The sequence below is a fragment of the Chiloscyllium punctatum genome, chromosome 31 (assembly GCF_047496795.1).
Source record: "Chiloscyllium punctatum isolate Juve2018m chromosome 31, sChiPun1.3, whole genome shotgun sequence".
NCBI classification, from domain to species: domain Eukaryota; kingdom Metazoa; phylum Chordata; class Chondrichthyes; order Orectolobiformes; family Hemiscylliidae; genus Chiloscyllium; species Chiloscyllium punctatum.
In genome coordinates, this window is record NC_092769.1 from 72545855 (window position 1) to 72565868 (window position 20014).

At 41.9% G+C, this 20014-nt stretch overlaps 2 protein-coding genes across 5 annotated transcripts in view; one reads left to right on the forward strand and one right to left on the reverse strand.

Annotated features, from left to right (window-relative positions):
- ltbp3 (latent transforming growth factor beta binding protein 3) overlaps window positions 1–7373 on the forward strand; it is a 189821-nt gene extending 182448 nt beyond the window's left edge. For all 3 annotated transcript variants that reach the window (XM_072551024.1, XM_072551025.1, XM_072551026.1), the window contains exons 24-27: window positions 516–671; window positions 2936–3046; window positions 4508–4627; window positions 6643–7373. In XM_072551024.1, the coding sequence (XP_072407125.1) occupies window positions 516–671; window positions 2936–3046; window positions 4508–4627; window positions 6643–6794 (539 nt within the window). In that variant the 3' untranslated portion in view covers window positions 6795–7373. The remainder of the gene's footprint in view (window positions 1–515; window positions 672–2935; window positions 3047–4507; window positions 4628–6642) is intronic.
- Window positions 7374–9433: 2060 nt separating this feature from the next.
- The window catches only part of LOC140457063 (breast cancer metastasis-suppressor 1 homolog), a 38491-nt gene continuing 27910 nt past the window's right edge, over window positions 9434–20014 (reverse strand). For both annotated transcript variants that reach the window (XM_072551027.1, XM_072551028.1), the window contains exons 7-12: window positions 19616–19708; window positions 14934–14998; window positions 13720–13759; window positions 13493–13558; window positions 12214–12340; window positions 9434–10219 (exon numbers count right to left, since the gene is read on the reverse strand). In XM_072551027.1, coding sequence (XP_072407128.1) covers window positions 10102–10219; window positions 12214–12340; window positions 13493–13558; window positions 13720–13759; window positions 14934–14998; window positions 19616–19708 — 509 coding nt within the window. In that variant the 3' untranslated portion in view covers window positions 9434–10101. The remainder of the gene's footprint in view (window positions 10220–12213; window positions 12341–13492; window positions 13559–13719; window positions 13760–14933; window positions 14999–19615; window positions 19709–20014) is intronic.

Below are 20014 nucleotides of genomic sequence, written 5' to 3' on the forward strand. Positions count from 1 at the left end.
CGGTGCTCCGAAAGTTCGTACATTCACATAAACCTGTTGGACTATAACCTGGTGTTGTGTGATTTTTTAACTTTGTCCGCCCCCCCCGTGCAACACCAATACCTCCATATCAACTCTAATTAAAACATCCCGTTGCCAGTTATCCCAATCCCACATTTATCCAATGTATAAAATTACCAAATGTTCTTTCAATGAAGAAAACAAGAAGATAATTGTACAATTGAATTATTTTTGACTGTCAAATCATTAATTCCTTTTCTGCAACAGCGTCTTGCCTCCATCCCTCCCATATTCAATATTTCTCAGGAACCACATGCTTATTCTCCTGCGTTTGCATTCTAGGTGTTAGCTGGGAGGGAGAGGAGGGCCCTCGTGCAGTAAGACAGAGTGGGGGAGGGGTTGGGGGGGGGGGGGTGGGTGGGGGGTGGTGGTGGTGGTGGAGAAGGAGTTTCAATCGAAAACCATTAACAGATCTCTCTTCTTTCTTTTTGCTTCATTGCCTCACGCGCTTACAGACCGGGCAGACACAGACCGCGACCTCTGCTGGAAGCATGTCAGCAAGGATTACACATGTAGTCAACCTCTGTACCAGACCACTTTCTCGGAGTGTTGCTGCCAGCACGGGCAGGCCTGGGGCATGGACTGTCGCATGTGCCCCATGAGAATGTCAGGTGAGAAGGGGGCACACCGCATTTCCTGTTGATGGGAGCAGACCCTCACCTACACCTCACTCAAGGGTCATTTCAGGAATGGTGGGACGGGTTCAGTGTCTGCGATACCTCCTAGATCGACATGCACACTGTGATAAAACAGTCAAAACAGCACCCTGGGTCTGCAAACCCCCATTGCCATAGAGATAGCGATGGGACTGGCCTCTCCCTCTGCCCATCTCTCACCCAGACTGCGATGGAACTGGGCTCTTCCTCTGCCCATCTATCACACCAACATTGATGGGAGTGGACTTTTCCTGTGTCAATCCCTCGCACAGATAGTGATGAGACTGGCCTCTTCCTCTGCAAAATCCCTCACGGTGTTAGGACTGGGCTCTTCCTTTGCAAATCTCTTCCTGAGGCAATGATTGGATGGGGCTCTCTGACGGTACATCCTCTGCGATGGAATGCAGGTCTCTGCCAGTGTTTCATTCACTCAACAATGAGACAGGGGGATTTCTATCTGTTCTCCCCTATCCACACAATTATGGGATGGGCCACCGTATGGGATTCTTCACACCACCCTATCAGATAGATATCTAACAGGGCGTCGGCTTTCCCGCACACCATGATGCAGAGGAGCGGTGTTGGACCAGGGTGGACAAAGTTAAAAATCACACAACACCAGGTTATAGTCCGACAGGTTTATTTGGAAACACTAGCTTTCAGAGCCCTGCTCCTTCATCAGGTGGTTGTGGAGCATAAGGCACAGAATTTATAGCAACAGATTAGTGTCATGCAACTGAAATGATATATTGAAAGTATTTCATTTTTTAGAATGAGTTGCAGGTTTCAGTTCATTAATATGTAAATCCCAGAACTTCTTTTAAGGCACCTTCTCAAGATAACTTAAAGTTTTATAACAAAAGATGACACTTCACCTCAAACAATGCATTAAAACTGTGAGGTCAGAGTCTGTCTGTATCCCAGTCTTGAGTCAGACCAGTTCTATTTTCAAAGTGGAATTTACAGAATATTTCATGGACTGACTGCCTGCAGATTGTGCATTTTTGAGCAAAATAGAATGTATCTGCAATAATAATTCTGCCAGTGTTAATTCATCTGAGAGAGAGTGTGACTGAATGTGTGTGTGCACATATGAGTGCACTTGAGACAGTGTGTGTTTGCGTGTGTAAAAGCTTGGTAAAGTGTGTGTGGGTGTGAGTGTGGGGTTATGTGTCTGAGAGAGCGCATTAGTATGAGAGAGGGTCTGCATAAGTATGTTAGTGTGTGTGTGTGTGTGCACGAGAGAGTGTATCGCGTAGTGGGGTCACCTGTGGTATAACATAAACCTAAGGTTCCAGTTGAGGCTATCCTCATAGGTACCAAACTTGACTATCAGCCTTTGCTCGGTCACTTTGCGTTGTTGCTGAGCGGAGGCTGGTCGCTAAGTTTGGTATCCACGATGGCCTCAATCAAGACTTTTTGCTCATGCCACACTACAAGTGACCCCACTACACTATACATGCTCTCTCACACTCACACACACACAACCACCCTCCCCCCCACACATACATACCCACCCACCCTCTCACAGGCTTATACTCCATCACACACACACACTTTACCAAGCTTTCACAAATGCACACATGCTCTCTCTCATGCACGTGCAAACACAAGTCTATGGGGTGAATTTGTATTTGCAGAATTATATTTGCAGATACATTTGATTTTGCTCAAAAAATGCACAACTTTCAGGTAGTCAATACATGAAATATTTTGTAAATTCCACTTTGGAAGTAGAACCAGTCTGACTCAAGATGGGGATACAGACACTCTAACCTCATACCTTTAATGCATTGTTTGAGCTGAGATGTAATCTTTTGTTATAAAACCTTAAGTTATCTTGAGAAGGTGACTTAAAAGAAGTTCTGGGATTTACATATTAATGAACTGAAACCTGCAACCCATTCTAAAAAATGAAAGACTTTCAATATATCATTTCAGTTGCATGATATTGTAATCCTTTGCTATAAATTCTATGTCCTACGTTCCACAACCACCTGATGAAGGAGCAGGGCTCTGAAAGCTAGTGCTTCCAAATAAACCTGTGACGACCAATCACAGGCTTGGTTTTTGGGAACTGTCCCCACTACTCATTCAGACCCTGAACTAATCTGCCACCTCCTGCCAACTATCTGAAATCAACACACAATGGGGAAAGTTTTCAGTGGTTATTCAAGGGAGGTGTTCACTCCATTAACACCAGCTTTTGTCCTTTGCAGCCAGCTTCTCTCACCTGTGCAACATAACACGATGGGTTCCGAATGTGCGGCCAGGCCGAGGGGTGGATCCGAGACAGAATGAACAGATGGACGTTTCACAGAGTAGCGATGGTGAGTCTCTGCCCCTCTACAATCGCATTAAACAACTTGCATTTAACTAGCGCCATCAATTTAGCAAAACCTCTTAAAGTGCCTCACTGGACTTGATCAAACAGAACTTGAATCTGAGCTAAGTGGAGAGATGAAAACTGCTGATCAAAAGTTTAGTCAAAGAGTTGGTTTTAAGAAGGATCACAGAACGAGGGGAAAGAGAAGCAGAGAGGTTTAGGGAGGGTATTCTAAAGGACGAGTATCCAGGCAATTGAAGGCATGGCCAGTAATAGTGCAGTGAATATTAGGAAAGCTCAAGTAGCCAGGATCAGAGGAGTGCAGAGATCTCAGGAAGTTGAAAGGCTGGAGTAAGTTATACACTGAACTTATTATAGACCTGGCTGACTATGCATTGCAACCCTTCAGTCATTCCATTTGTCCCATAATTAAATAATCCAATTTCAGTGAACCTTGTACAGCATCCAACAAATTAACTCTACCAGTGTACCAACACCCCACCACTCTCATGGGGTCGAAGCGATTTCAATATCTCATTGACTCCATGTGCAACTGAGCTCTTTAAAATGGACAGGCCCAAGCTGACGTGAGTAGTCCTGGGGAAGGTGCTGGGTGGCAGAGAAGCAGGCTGGATGATGCTGCAGGAACTTACTGGGTGAACATCAATTTGTGTCCAGAACATGGCCAAAGTCACCCAGAAACTTAAAACAGCATTCAGTCCTGGTGCCTTAATTTTCCAGCGGCCTTCTGTCTGAGCGCAACTCCATTTGGATAGAATTTCACATTGGGGAACCTGAGGCACACTCAGGGACTTGAGCTACCTTGGGAAGTTCCTTTATGTCCTTCCAGTCATCACAAAGGGTTTCCTGTAATATTCCAATGTGTGGACATCCAAGGTCCAGATATGGCAGCAACTTTCAAAACTGGAGGCTCGTATGCTAACACGCCGATCAACGTGCAAAAACCCTCAGAGTGACTGTATGGCTGCACAGCTTTGACAGAACACTGCTTTCCTGAATGGCCTGTTGCTGCATGCCTTTGCCTTCGTTTGCCATTGGATCACATTGGGAGCTCCACCTCCACAGTTGGCAAAGGCGCATAGTGGGGTGTTCTCTATCCAGCAGTCCTCACCCTTAGCATTGAGGATCTGGGATGGAGAGTGATGCATGCAGATAACTTCCTTCCCAAGGAAAACTTCCATTGTAACGTTCAATAACATCCTCCCCAACCCCCATGACGCCCAGTAACAAAAACAGAAGTTGCTGGAAAAGTTCAAAGATGCTGCTAGAACTGCTGAAGAGAAATCAAAGTTAAACATTTTGGGTTGAGTGACCCTTCCTCAGAATTAACGGTCGTTAGGAAAATGTCATTTTATATGATTCCCAGTGATTATCTGTGGCGCTAAAGGACATTCAGCCACAGCCATGGCTGTGTGGGGTTTCCTGGATTTATTTTCCTCTACAGATAACAGTTCTGATGACGACTCCGAGGAATGTTCCTGCAGGCATGGACGATGTGTCCGAGGACGAAACAGGTGCGAATGCTATAAAGGCTTCCAGCTGGACAGCAGTGGGAAATGCAGAGGTCTGTATAACACTGATGCATAACAACACTTGTAAAAGTGGTGATCATTTCCTGTTTTATCTAAGTTTACACTGGATATAGCATGATTTTCAGACTCAAGCATCAAGTGAAACTATTAAAATACCTGAATGCATAATACACCGCTCTGTTAAAGTAAGCCACGACGGGGGGTAGCAATGTGAGATAAAAAATAAAGCTCCTGCGAAATATTAGGATTGGGAGAAGTAGGTCACTTGGCCCTTTGAGGCTGGTGGGTTATTCAATAAGATCGTGGCTGATTTGATTTCATATTTCTGCCCACCCTTGTATCAATAATCAATAACAACACTTGTAAAAGTGGTGATCATTTCCTGTTTTATCTAAGTTTACACTGTCTTAAAAATATTCGTAGATTCTGCTGACATGCCGTTTTAAGGAGGAAAGTTCCGAAGATTCACGATCTTCAGAAAAAAACAATTGTCCTCATCCATCTCTACTTTAAAATGGGGTTGGTGTTTAGAAATCATGGGAGAACTCGGGCAACCCACAAGGTGAAACATCCTCTCCACATCCACCTTATCAGAACCCTTCAGCATCCTGCCTGCTTCAATCAAATCACCTCCTCCTCTTCTAAACTCAAGGATACGAGCCTAGCCTGTCTAACCTTTCCACGTAAGACAACTTACCCATTCCAGATACTAAATAAATAAAAACCGAAAGAATGGCAGATACTGTAAATTGGAAACAAAAAGCAGAAGTTGCTGGAAATACTCAGTATGTCTGGCAGCATCCATGAAGAGGAATCAGAGTTAACATTTCGGGTCCAGTTCTGACAACCCGAAATGTTAACGTATTTCTCTGCACAGATGTTGCGAGACTTACTAAGCTTTTCCAGCAACTCATGTTTTCATTCCAGATACTAGTCTACTAAACCTCTGAATTGCTTCCAATACATTTGCATTCTTTCTTAAATAAGGAGACCAATACTATGTCATAATACTCAAGATCAGGCCCCAGTAAAACTGAAGCATAACCTCCCTACTTTTGTACTTAATTCTCCTCCTAACAGACAATAATATTGTTAGATTATCTATTACTCAGTGTTCCTGCAAACTTTAATCCACTAGACTAATAACTGGAATGAGCAGGTTATCTTGTGAGACAAGGTTAGACAAACTTACAACTATTTCAAGTTTAGGAGAGCAAAATCGATGTGGAAAGAGATGGTAGGAGAATGTAGAATCAGAGGGCCACCCATTTAAAGACAGAGATAAGAATCTTTGGAACTCTCTCTTCCTCAAGATGCAGCAGAGGCAGAATCTTTGAATATTTTAAAGGCAGGGGTATACAGACACTTGGCAATCAAGAGATGAAAGGTTGGATGTTGTAGGAATGTGAAATTGAGATTAAAATCAGATTAACCTTGATACTACTAAATGACCTGAAGAGGTGAGTGGCCTACTCCTCTTCCGAATGCTTATGTTTGAGTGCATCACAATAATGTTTAATAATTGCCAACTCCAGATGAGAGTGCCCCGAAGTATGATTAGATTAACACAGCCTGGGACACCATTTCACATGGAATCCTTCAAGGCAGTAGAGGGGTCTTTCTGAGATGAAACCCCCACACCACCACCACCACGTAACTGCACCCCCACATGTCCTAGTTGTTCAAATTCTGATCAGAGTACAAACAGATTTTCCCATCCAGCGTTGCTAATATTTTATGGGATTTAAAACCACATTGTTCTACCCATCACTAAATCACCCCGGTAACCATTCAATCGTGTAAAAAAAGCAGTTCTGGATTTGGAAAACGACACTGGAATACTCAATAACTTACCAAGTCCTAGTAGACAGTCAAAGTAAGGCTTCCTACTCCACCAATCCTACACTAACAGGGTGTACAAGACCACTGGCCTCCGGTTTTAAAAGATTAAAAGCTGGAGGGAATTTATTTAGTGTTTGTACAGTACCATTGACAGAGTGTAGCCCTTGACACTTAGTCACTGACTTAATTGCTCTTTGGTTGCCAGATATCAACGAATGTCGTGAGCTACATCGCAAGCGGTTCCTCTGCAAGAATGCACGTTGCATAAATACCATTGGATCGTACCGGTGTACCTGCTATCAGGGCTTTGTGCCTACGAGGCGCCACAACATCTGCATACGCCGGAAGATGAGTTAGGCCGCAGTGCGGGCAACGCATCAACAAAAGATTATCCTCGTCGTCCATATTATGGCCTGCCAATCCTCAAAAGGAAATACTTATCAAATATTAACATTGAAAATACCTGTTTTAATTTTTGGAAACACCATTTAATATTTTGAAAAAAAATGGGAAAGACACCTAACTTTACTGTTATCCCATTTCATACCCACAGTTCGTGGAGGTTATTTGTCCAATTTGTCTTTTATATTGATTGTGTTTTCTAAAAAAAAAGTGGGATTTGACACACTCAATATGGCGGCTACATAGAAAACATGGACACTATTGTTTATAGGATAAACCAAAGAACTGCAGGACACTCAATGTGGTGATATATATCTTTATCTCGAGGAGATTTAAATATGCAGGCACGCGTCAACCAGAAAGAGAATTCAAGACTGGCAACTTCAGTATGTGGCAGCAGATGTAATTACATCAACTGCCATATTGAGTGTACCAACAGCTATTGAAATGGTAGAGCTGGAGTGGGATCTGCCTGGAAGCCACCACTTCAGACTGAACTGTGATGTAGATAATTAATAAAAAGAAATGAACTTACCAGCCAACCAGTTGATGTGCAGCTAGAAGGCACTTCCTCAACAAAGTTTGGCGCGCAAAGTAGAAATTAATTTAGGTTTAGTAGATGTAAGAGGTCTGGATATAGTAGAAGGGAAAAACAGTGTACATTGGAGGTAGGATCAAGAACATGAGGGTACATATTTAACGTGACAGGCAAAAGAAATAATGGTGACAAGAAGAAAAACTTTACGTGCAATTAGGATCTGGAATACACAGAGTGGTCAAGGTTCAATTAAAGCCTTCAGGATAGAACTGAATAATTATTTGAAAAGGAAAGAATTGCAGGGCTATAGGAAGTGGCACTAGGTGAACTGAATCCTTTAGAAAGCCATCAGACATGATGTGTGCCTAAACAATTGAGAGAATTGGCAAAATGGCCAGTCACCTCAATCAAGGCCAAGTTTTTTTATTTCATTTGGCATTCGGCCTCCCAAGTATATTGGGATTCACACAAAATTAACCCCAAAACTTAGCATCAATTTAAGATTTCATCTGCCAAGTTTAATTGTTCCCTACAGTGCCAGTGCATGGTCTAAAGCACAGTTAAGAGGAACACAAAGTAGGATATGGCAAAGAATACGGAATTGTAACATCACACAGGGAGGCACTGTGTGCACACGCATGCTCCATTAAGTCTACCCCAAAGTTCTCTGGACAGTTGCCGGCACTGTTTGACGAAGATAAGGCACAACAATAAAATAAACAACAGTTTCAAGGGGATCCATGGATCAAGAAGGTAATTAAAAAGGTGCAAAGGAGAGAAATACTGGAGGTAAGAAGTTATTCACTCATCTCTTGTTAATACCATGCCTGAAAAAGATATTAAAGTAAACTCAGTGAGAGAGCTCCCTTTCTTAAAATACTTTGACACATCTATTGCAAAGGATGGATTTGAAATTCCTACCATCCTTTTAGATGCATCTTTCCCTAAAAAGAGAAAAGCTTTCCCATGTAGTCCTTGTAATTTTTAGATCTGCAGATGCTATAACCCCGCATCCCAGTAGGAGTCTGAGCTTTTAGGACCAAAAACTATTATCAAACTCACCTAAATAACTCCGGGTTTCCTCCGGGTGCTTCAGTTTCCTCCCACAATCCAAAAATGTGCAGGTTAAGTGAATTGGCCATGCAAAATTGCCCATAGTGTTAGGTGAAGGGGTAAATGTAGGGGAATGGGCCTGGGTGGGTTGCGCTTCGGCGGGTCGGTGTGGACTTGTTGGGCCGAAGGGCCTGTTTCCACACTATAAGTAATCTAAACTAATTGAAAGAATGCCAGTGATTATGAACCATGTTGGTCAAAGTCAGAATAAATCCAAGCCATCCCCATTCCCTTTTCCCATATAGATATGGATCAACCTTTCCACTTACTCCTACTGTACACAATTCCAATGTACCAAGTCGCTTCTGTTTTAAGAACAAATTACTACAGACACTTGAATCCATACTGAAAACAAATAAATGTTGGAGATCAAACTAGGTCAGGCAGCATCCATGGAAAGAAAGCAAGTTAATGTCGAGTCTAGATAACTCATCAGAATTAACAGTACAAGTACAGTCTACAGGAAGTTTCTCTGCTCCCAGGTTACAGTCTATGACAACTGGATTCCGCATGCTGTGAAAATCCTTATCTGAACATCAGCTGAGAATTACAGCAGTTCTTGATGCAGAATTAATCTGCACCATGCCCTCTCCGTGGTGCTGAATGTCACTGCACCAAGGGAATATCACTTCCTTTCTTTGACCTCCCATTATGGAAGTTGCTGACAGCTTTAAAGGTGCATGCCTCACCCAAGTCAATTCTTCACATGATTTGCTGTGCATCTTTGTAGGTTATTCAATGGTGAGGACACCGCAGCCACATCTATTCTCAAGTGATATCTGCACAAATTAAGCAGGAGTCACTGACTGAGACAGGAAACAGGAATATTAGGTGATTGCCCTATCCCTAGCCTGGAACATTGGAAGAGTGAGGGAATATATATCAAAAGAGACTGTGCACTTCAAGAGAGGTAATTCAACTGAAATAAGAACTGAGAGCAGCCTTCGTGTCAAATATTTATTTTCATAGATGTTTTATTTTTTAAAGCTTCAACAGATTTGAAATAAACTTTTTATTCTACACAATCTCCATGGTTTAGTGCTTAGGACTCCAGTTCAGAGTCGGTCCGGTTTTTAAAAAGTGCTGTACAATTGCAAGCAGTATCCACAGTTGAGCTTTGCCATGTAACTCAAATTCATAAAGCACCATTTGGATACAGACTCCAACTAGTATTTTTAATTACTCTGCAGTTCATGCCACGCACAGATTTGAGTCTTAGTGCAGAGTAGGTCACCAAAAGAAAAGATAAGAGAAAGTGCTAAGATATTCTCTTGGTTTCACCACTCATGAATTTTATGAGCAATCTGGAAAGGAGGCATGGGATGTTGGGAGGTGGGTCTTCTGTTTAACCAGCCTCCCCAAAGCTGGCTGTTTTGCCAAACTTTGTTCCCTCTAGAAGCACAAGTGGGAATCTGATTTGCTCATGGTCTTTAAACTTTGGCAATCATTTTACCAAGCTCCATAACGAAGTTGCACTGAGTTTCCTTAGTGCCAGTCTTTCATGTATACCCCAGGTAGAAGGCTGCTTATCAAAAAGTACTTTTTCGTTTTATATAATCGATTTTTGCAGGTATAAGCTTTTCCTCGATGGTAGAGGGTTCCTGTCAAAGGTCATGCCTTGTGGATAGAATATTTCCCTTTCTGAAGCTGGCTGACGTACAATTTGGTTTTGCTGCCATCTAACCTGCGGAGCCAGACCTCTCCTGTGCTGATAGCCGTAATTGTTGCACTAATGGAGAAAAGAATTACATTTGTCATTAAAGATTCAACAAAGATGATCAGGTCAGTTAACAGGCTTTAGGATTTATTAGAATACACAAAATATAGCATAAGTGGTGGAGGGTTGTTTTTCAGACTGGAGGCCTGTGGAGTGCCACAAGAATCAGTGCTGGGACCTCTACTTTTTGTCATTTACATAAATGATTTGGATGCGAGCATAAGAGGTACAGTTAGTAAGTTTGCAGATGACACCAAAATTGGAGGTGTAGTGGACAGCGAAGAGGGTTACCTCAGGTTACAACAGGATCTTGACCAGATGGGCCAATGGGCTGAGAAGTGGCAGATGGAGTTTAATTCAGATAAATGCGAGGTGCTGCATTTTGGGAAAGCAAATCTTAGCAAGACTTATACACTTAATGGTAAGGTCCTAGGGAGTGTTGCTGAACAAAGAGACCTTGGAGTGCAGGGTCATAGCTCCTTGAAAGTGGAGTCACAGGTAGATAGGCATTTGAAGAAGGCGTTTGGTATGCTTTCCTTTATCGGTCAGAGTATTGAGTACAGGAGTTGGGAGGTCATGTTGCGGCATTGGTTAGGCCACTGTTGGAATATTGCGTGCAATTCTGGTCTCCTTCTTATTGGAAAGATATTGTGAATTTGAAAGAGTTCAGAAAAGATTTACAAGGATGTTGCCAGGTTGGAGGATTTGAGCTACAGGGAGAGGCTGAACAGGCAGGGGCTGTTTTCCCTGGAGCGTCGGAGGCTGAGGGATGACCTTATAGAGGTTTACAAAATTATGAGGGGCATGGATAGGGTAAATAGACAAAGTCTTTTCCCTGGGGTGGGGGAGTCCAGAATTAGAGGGCATAGGTTTAGGGTGAGAGGGGAAAGATATAAAAGAGACCTAAGGGGCAACTTTTTCACACAGAGGGTGGTAAGTGTATGGAATGAGCTGCCAGAGGATGTGGTGAAGACTGGTACAATTGCAACATTTAAGAGGCTTTTGATGGGTATATGAATAGGAAGGGTTTAGAGGGACATGGGCCATGTGCTGGCAGGTGGGACTAGATTGGGTTGGGATGTCTGGTCGGCATGGACGGGTTGGACCGAAGGGTCTGTTTCCATGCTGTACATCTCTATGACTCTAAGTGGTGGCTATGCCCTAACCCTAGTGTGGCAGAAGACCTTCCATCAATCCAATCCAATACCTGAACTGTCCTATCAGGTTTGGTTCACATCAGCCAGGAAGACCTCTGGTTTAAGTGCCACATATGGTGGGTTACAGCTCTACAAAAACAGCTATCGATCCTCCAGAACTACAACGCACACAAGGAGTATCAGCAGGTAATGCCACTATGGAGAGCATCTCAGTCCACCCTTATCCTCTCCCCCATCCACAATTCACATGAATCTTCCAGAGGTTGGTCAGGGATCAGGAACAAAAGTCATGGCTGATTTTAGCCTTAGCCAGGTAGGTTGCATCCAACTGCAGGGCTATCGAAGCTGGGACTTTCAGACCCAGGAAACAAAAACACAAGTTCTGGTTCTTTTGAAGGCCCATCAACCTGTGCTGTAAATAATGCATGTAGAGGTGTATTCAGTGAGTAAAATGTCATATGTGTTGCTCTAAGATTCAATCCCCTGAGATGAAAGAGGTTTTATACTGACAAACAGCAAATTCGTAAAGCACCAAATAACATATTTGATTACTGAAGACAACGTCTTCTGTCTCAGCAAAGCAGCTGGGAACTGCAGTGTCAAATGTGGAAACAAAACTTGTGTCAAGTTAGCTGATCTCCATTACAACTGCCCTCAGTGGGCTCTGGGTTAGTGATGGGTGAAATCAGTCAGGGATATGGACAGGATCACTCTCAGCTCCCTCTCCTCATGAATACGTTTGCTGACAGTGTTCAGCTTCACACATGTAGAATTAAGCAACCTTATATTCAATGTGAGGGATGAGAAGAAAGTGAGAAAAACAGAGATATAGAATGCAAAAGTGCTTACTGTGAGGGTGCTTCATCCTTTATCTCCAGTATGATGCTCTGCCCCTTGCTGTACCAGTCTCCCTCATAGAATAATCTTCCATCTTCACACTTGGCCAAGTACAAATGTTTTTCCTGCTTAGGTACAGCTGTGGAGAGAACAGACTCTAAATTCTTCTATTCTCTGCCTCTCTGTATTTCCTCAGAGTCTCTTTTCTCATTTTTGCTACAGGGTTAATTTTGGTTACCAAGCAAAATGAATGACAGCCAGAAATCAATTCATTAGTAACCATTACAGCCTGTCTGGTTCATTGGCTATAGCTCTGTCAATTTTTTAACAGGACAGCATTTCAAAATCAGACAAGAAATTCCTTGGCACACTTTCTGCATGCTCTTAAGCTGTGAAAGATCTTTGCGAAAGATTTTTATTATCACTGACAGATTACCACAAACTCTACTCTGAAAAATAGTTTGTATTAACTGTGACACACAGAGAGCAGTATTGATAGGGAGAGAGGACTCCTCTGTTTTTCGGACATTAGGTAGAAACTGAGTCTCATTCAGCTCTGATCCCTAATACAGAATAAGTTTGTGCTAACTTGGAGGTTGTCCACTGTGGTGCCAGCATTGCAAAATGGACACAGGATTATCAACAGGGTTGGCACGATGGAAAATTAGGAAGACAATCTACCCTTAATTCCACACAACATTGCCAATCTTAAAAGAGAGATGCTTGACAGGGAAAACGAAATCAGGTCAGACAGGGTGGGCCCAATCAGGTTTCACAACAGTATTTCTAATTAAAGGGGGGAAAAAATTGTGGAATAAGTTCCCAGGAAAAGACACAAGAACACTGAAGGAGATGGTAACAATGGGATCAAGAAAGCAACAAAATGTTTTCTGGACTACATGACTACAACTTGCAATAAGGAATATGTTTACCACATCTCAAAAACATCACAGGAGTGTCACATCCAATTCTGAACTGTACACAAATAGGCACAGCCAGGGCTAACTGGACTAAAAGAGTTGTGAGACCAAGAAAGAAGGTAGGGTTGGGCCTTGCAATGAGGAATTAAGTAGGGCAGGGTCAATCCACTCTAAAAGATACAGACATAAGGGACTTTTGCCCTATATGAATGCTTATTTAGGAGTACTTTGAGACTGGGGAAAGAAAAATAATGCTGGAAGAGAGGAAAGAGGTAGGCTGAAGAGCAAGGAGAACATTGAGTACAAGAAAAGGGAGACAGAAAGCAAGTGCAAGGTGAAGATTGAGGAAAAAGCCCAATATTTCTACTCACCTGTGTCATTTAGCACTTGAGATGAGGTCTTTGCCTTTTTACCATGGGCTGCTTCAGTACCTGTACCTGGGGAGCGAAATAGTAGAGTGAGATTTATGCATAGTCATCTTTCCTCTATGCAGCCTGTAGAAGCTTGGACTTTCCCAATTTCACAGTCTCTGATGTTGAGTTTTGTGAAGGACTTACTGCACATATTTGCCAAGGCCCAATGAAATTGCCTCACTTACCATCTGATTTTCTCTTTTGCTGGGCGACAACTGCTTTTGCCTAAAAGAAAATAAAGATTTATCATATACCTGCGATATCTTTCTACTCATCAACACTGACAGGCTACTCAATGCATAACCTCAACTGCTTCTACCAGCAACATCAAGACATGGGCCCACCCACAGTCAAAAACACCTCCAACTATAAAAATGCAGTTGGCAACGCACAAGTAAACTGATTGCATAAAAGTATCTTTATTAGGTTGTCTAGCTCGGCGCAAGAGAGAACAGAAAGACACAATGGTGACATGGTTTTTCTGGAATTCATCAGGGCAGTAAAAGTTCCCAATAAACCTTAACAACTTCAAAACCAGGACCACAATTTCTGCTGCATTGCAATGTCAGCACACTTAGTCACGTGCTTCGCAAATGTGAACTCCACACCACTTGAAGAGGGCAAACAAGTCGCAGCTTTATTGCTGGTTTTACAGAACATCCTGCAGCAGGATGGCAAACTCAGCATCTCTGTACATGTGGAAAAAGCATCACTGAGATAACTGATCAGGAACTGCAATGGGACTGCGGTGGAATCCAAAATGTCCCAGCTCCTCTCAACACCAGTGAAGAATATGCACATTTCATGATCTTGCAGCAATTGCTGGAAATCTATTTGGATTATCACAGATAGGGCAGAATCAAATTCACAACAGGTGTTATAGCAAGGGAGACTCCCCATCAGTGGAACAGTCTTGTAAAACCCACCTCACCCAGTGATTCTGTATAGTCTCCCGCACTGCTGAACTACACCACACGCCCTCCAAACAAAGACAGACCCTGGTCCTGCCCACTTAACGCATAAATCGCGCAGAACTCTTCAAGACCTGGGCTGGAACAGAGAATGCGAAGATTTAGGAGCGCAGAGGGCTAGGAACTAGAGAGGGATGGGAAAGTGAGGACATCAAAACTTGGTAAGCACAAAATGGATGAAGTAAGTTGCCAGGGAGAGTACAGCAAACTTGAAGCATAAAGGGAATGAAAAACGTACAGATTAAAAAGCTGCTGGGGATAGCTAGGAAATGTGAAATAACAAAGTCCAGGCAATTGAAAGCATAACAGAAAAGGAAACATGCAAAAGGAAATGGGAGCAACTTCAGAGAAAGGGAAGTGAGTGGAGAGGGTGCCAAAGTATTGCAGACAATTGACATATAGGTACAGTGATCCACAGCAGAGTTTACCTTTTTAATTGCAGTCCAGTCCTCCAAGATATCAATGTCTCGCAACATGTAGACAATGTATGGCCGTGCAATGATGTTAAGGAATTAAGACCAGAGAATGTTAACCATTTAATGCCGACGCTACTTATAATTCCCATTCCATACCTTACCACGTTCAGAAAAAGGGGAATAGCTGTCCTGTTAAAGGGACATAATTGTCCCTCAAGAACACCAGCTCCGGGGAAATTTTTATAGCAGCTTTCCATCTTAGAAACATCTTAAGCCTTTCCTTATTCAAGAATCAGATGTACAGTGACAGTTGTTATGCCATTCTACTATTGGCATTCTAGCGAATAATCTAATTAATCTAGTTTTGGAAGGGGGAATCAATCAATTTGGAGGATGACTTAATAGCCTTAACTTTGATACAGAAGTGAGGAACAAATCAGAGCGAAAAGAATGGAAGGTGTCAGCTGGAATAAACATCAAAGAGAACAACAATTCGAACAGCATAAAAAGTTGGTGGTCTGTTAGCTTAAACTTAAATCTGTTAGGAAACATCTGACTCTGAAGTACAAGACAACACAAGTTAAATGTTTTAAAAAATGAAAATTTTCATTTTTTAACTGCACTACAACAATTACTACTGCCACTAGAGAGCTTAAATGTCACATTCACTCAAGAAAGCAGACAGAGTTTAACACCTCAACTGAAATGCAGTACATCCAAAAGTGCAGTGCTCCTTCAGTATCGCCCTGTACTGCAGTTTGAATTTTCAGCCTTCTGATACCAGAATGACACCATAACTAATATCTGAAGCATATAAATATATTGGCCTGTCAGTATTTAGTATCACAATGGACAGCAAGAGCTTCATTAGATTTCTAAAAAGCGGGAAGCCAAAGAACATTGGCCTCGAGGGAATGTTCATAGAGAAATAATAATGCAGAACCAGGAAACGGCTGAGGATTTGATTAATACTTTGCATCAGTATTTACAAAGATACTAATAGCATTCCAAAATTACAAACTAATCGAAGGAAATAAATATAATAACTATCACTTGAGTGTGAGGGAAACTAGCACTTCCAGAACATTCTAAATACGTACCCACTTCCAGCTGAAGGACAAGGGTAGCAGAACACAGGAACACTATCCCCTGCAAGTTCCCTTCCAAGTCACTCACCAGCGACAGGGACATTTTTACAGCGCCTTGCATCTCAGAAATACCTTAAAACTCTTCTTACACAAGAATCAGATGTACAGTAATAGTTATTATGCCATTCTACTATCAGCATTCTGATGAATAACTAGTTAATCTACTTTTGGAAGGGGGAATCAAGCAATTTGGAGGGAGAACGACAGCCTTCACCTTGATACTGAAGCAACAGAAGTGAGAAACAAATCAGAGTGAAAAGAATGGAAGGTGTCAACTGGAATAAACAAAGAGAACAACAATTCGAACAGCATAAAAAGTTGATGACTTTTTATCCTGACTTCACTGAAATTCCCCCTGTGGTGGCAATGAGAGTCTACCTACAGCAAATGGACTGCATCAGTGCAAGAAGGCAGTTCACCACTATCCTCTCAAGAGCTTCTAGGAATGGGCAATAAATGCTGCTTCAGCCAGCAATGTCATGTTCCACAAGTAAACAAAAAAAACTAATAGGGCTAAAGATTGCCAAGTTCCCAGAAGCTGATTGGATGCGTCTTGCATACAGGAAATAGCAACAAAGATAGCAATGGAAGTAATTTTCCAGGAATCCTTAGATTCTAGAAAAGTCCCAGAGGATTGGAAAACTGTTACACTTTTATTTAACAATGTGAAACAAAAAAAAACAGGTAACTCCAGGCCAGCCAGCTTACCATCTGACACTAGGAAAACATTAAGGAATATCATAAAGGATGAAATGACAGAGAATTTAGAAATACATAATATAATCAAACCGTCAGCATAGCTTTATGAAGGTAAATTATGCTCAAGGAATTTACTAGAACTCTTTAAGGAAATAAAGGAGGAAGTGGTGGATGTAAAAGTCATTTCATAGAGTACCAGCCAATAGGCTACTTAAGATAAGATCTCATGGCATTGGGGGTAGTATATTAGGCATAAATAGAAGACTGGCTAGCTAATAGACAAGAGTTGGGATAAGCGGAGTATTTTGTGGTTGGAAATCTAAGTAATGGAGTACCACATGGATCAGTGCTCAGGTCACAATTATTTATAAAATATATTAACAACTTAGATCAGGAAAGTGCATGTGCTAAAGGAAATGGTAGGGCCTTGGGCAGTGTTGTAGAGCAAAAGGACCTAGGGGTTCAGGCACATAATTCTTTGAAGTTTGCTTCACATATAGATGGGATGGTTAAAAAGGCATTTAGCACATTTGTCTTCATTATTCAGACCTTTGAGTATAGGAATTGAGATGCCATGTTGAGGTTGTACGTGACAATGGTGCATCCTCTTCTGGAATACGGTGTCCAGTTCTGATCGCCCTGTTTTAGGAATGAAATTTAAGCTGGAGAGGGATCAGAAACGTTTTATCAGGATGTTGCTGGGTATGGAAGGTTTGAGTGTAAAGAAAGGCTAGAACTTTTTTCACTGAAGCGTAGGAAGTTGATAAAATCATGAGTGGTATAGATAGGCTTAATGGTAGGTGTCTTTTCCTTAGGGTGAGGGGGTTCAACACTCAGAAGCACATCTTTAAGGTGAGAGAGATTTTAAAAACATGAGGGACAATTTTCTTTTTTACACAGAGGGTGGCTCACTTGTGGGGTGAACTTCTGGAGGAAGTGGTGGATGTGGGCACAATTACAGCATTTAAAAGACATTTAGATAAATACATGAATATTGTAAAGGTTCGAGGGATACAGGCTAGGAGCAGGCAGATGGGACTAGTTTAGTTTGGGATTATGTTTGGCACAGACTGGTTGGACTGAAGGGTCTGTTTCCATGCTGTATGATTCTATGACAAGTTGGCTGATCATGGAAAAATAGGTGGAACGGCAGGTGATTAGGATGACAGAAAGAGTTTGTAATGGGGCACAGACAAGGTTAAGCAAGTGGGCAGACTTCACAGACAGAATATAATGTGGGAAAATTTGAAGTTATGTATTTTGGCAGAAAGAACAGGGGAACTGGTTATTATTTCCTGGAAAAAGACTGCAGAAAGCAATAGAACAGAGGAATTTGGGTCCTGGTTCATGAATCATAAAAAGCTAGCATCCAAACTCAGCAGTAATAGGGAAGGCATGTGAAATACTGGACTCTATTTCAAAGGGTAAGGGATATAAAATTAGGGAGGATTTACCACAACTATACAGACCACAACTGGAATTCTGTGAACAGTTTTGGATACCTTATCTAGAGAAAGATGCGCTGGCATTGGAGGCAGTCCAGAAAATGTTCACTAAACTGATACCAGATACAGAGGGAATGTCTTATGAGGAGAGGTTGGTAGGTTAAGCCTGTATTCATTGGAATTTAGGAGAATGAGGGGCAACCTTATTGAAACATACAGCACAAGATTCTTAGAGGATTTGACAAGGTAGTTGCAGGAAGGTTATTACCCCTTGTGGGAGAGTCAAGTTCCAGAGGATATAAATACAGAATAAGGGGTTGCACATTTAAGTCAGAGATAAGGAGGAATCTCTCAGAGGATAGCGAATCTGTGGAATTCTTTACCATGCAAAGCTGTCAACACTGTGCTGTTAAATATATTCAAGACTGAGATAGAGGGATTTTTTTAATTAGTAAGGGAATCAACGATTATGGGTAAAGGCCCAGGAAAGTGAAGTTCAGGAATATCAGATCAGCCATAACCTCAATGCATAGTGAAGCAGACTCAATGGGCTGAATGGCGTACTTCTCTATGGTCTTAGTCATGGTTAAATTGTGAATCCTGGGCACGTGAGTACCTCTAATACTAAGCTATCCAATAATTGATCTGTCCTCACTGTCCAGATGAAATGGTAACACTTTCTAGGTGAGACTGGGTAGAGTCTTTCTCTCTGTAAGAATACAGAAGTATTAGGCATTAAACTCATACTTAATATGTTCAATATAATGACAGCAGTTTGGTGAGAGTTCACTGTATGGTAAGGAAGGTGGCTACAGGGGACAGTAAGTTTTGAATTAACCACTTTATGCAGTGGATAGAGAAAAAACAGCATCGATTATAGGGACACAATGGAGAGGGACAACAACATGGAACTGAATAGATACCTGGCAGAGAAGTAAACTAAGAGGACTGAAAAGTCAAGAGTGAGAAAGAGAGAGAAATGGTGAGGGGAAGAAAAGAAAAATAGCATACAGGAATTTTCCAAAATATAAACAACAATGCTATGAGATAGGAGAGTGCAACACAGAATCATATCAACTGGACCACACTCTGGTGCTCAGGCTTCACAAAAAAAAACCTTCATATTCTGCTGTGCCTTCTCTGTACCACATTAATTACTACTTCCTCATGTTTATCTAGTTTCCCTTTAAAGGCACTATGGTGTTTGCCTCAACCACACCTTATGGTATCAAGATTCACAGGAAGGGTAGGTTACAACAGGGAATCATACCTCTACCCTGAACCTATAGACGCGTTCATTGACAGGAAGGTTCTGGCACATATATCAAACATCATAAAATGATCCGTATGTAGCAACATGCTGGAACCAAACAATAGGCATTAAAATAAAATGTAAGGATATCAGACACAGTCGCTGCCTTCTTCTTTTTTTCTGGTTTAAAGGTGTCACATTTCTTCTTGTTCCGTTTCCCACGGACCTCCTCATTCCACCATTCTGACAAAGAAAGAAAATTATTAAATTGAATGCAATTATCTAAATCAGCTCAGTATGTTCAACAGGTAAGTGCTGAAGGTAGCAGCCATTCAACCCATTTCCCTCATTCGTCATAGAAACCTGCAGCTCTGCCACCTGTTAAGTGTCCCTTTTAGCTCTGTATTTTAACCTCAACTTAATATCAGTTTCTAACAGTGCTGCATTAATGTGTCAAAAGTCTGCGTCTTTGCATTTCTACTCCAAAGTTTGGAGTTGAACTGGTGGTGACTCAGAACACCCTTTCTGATAGTATTTTAGTTACTTCCA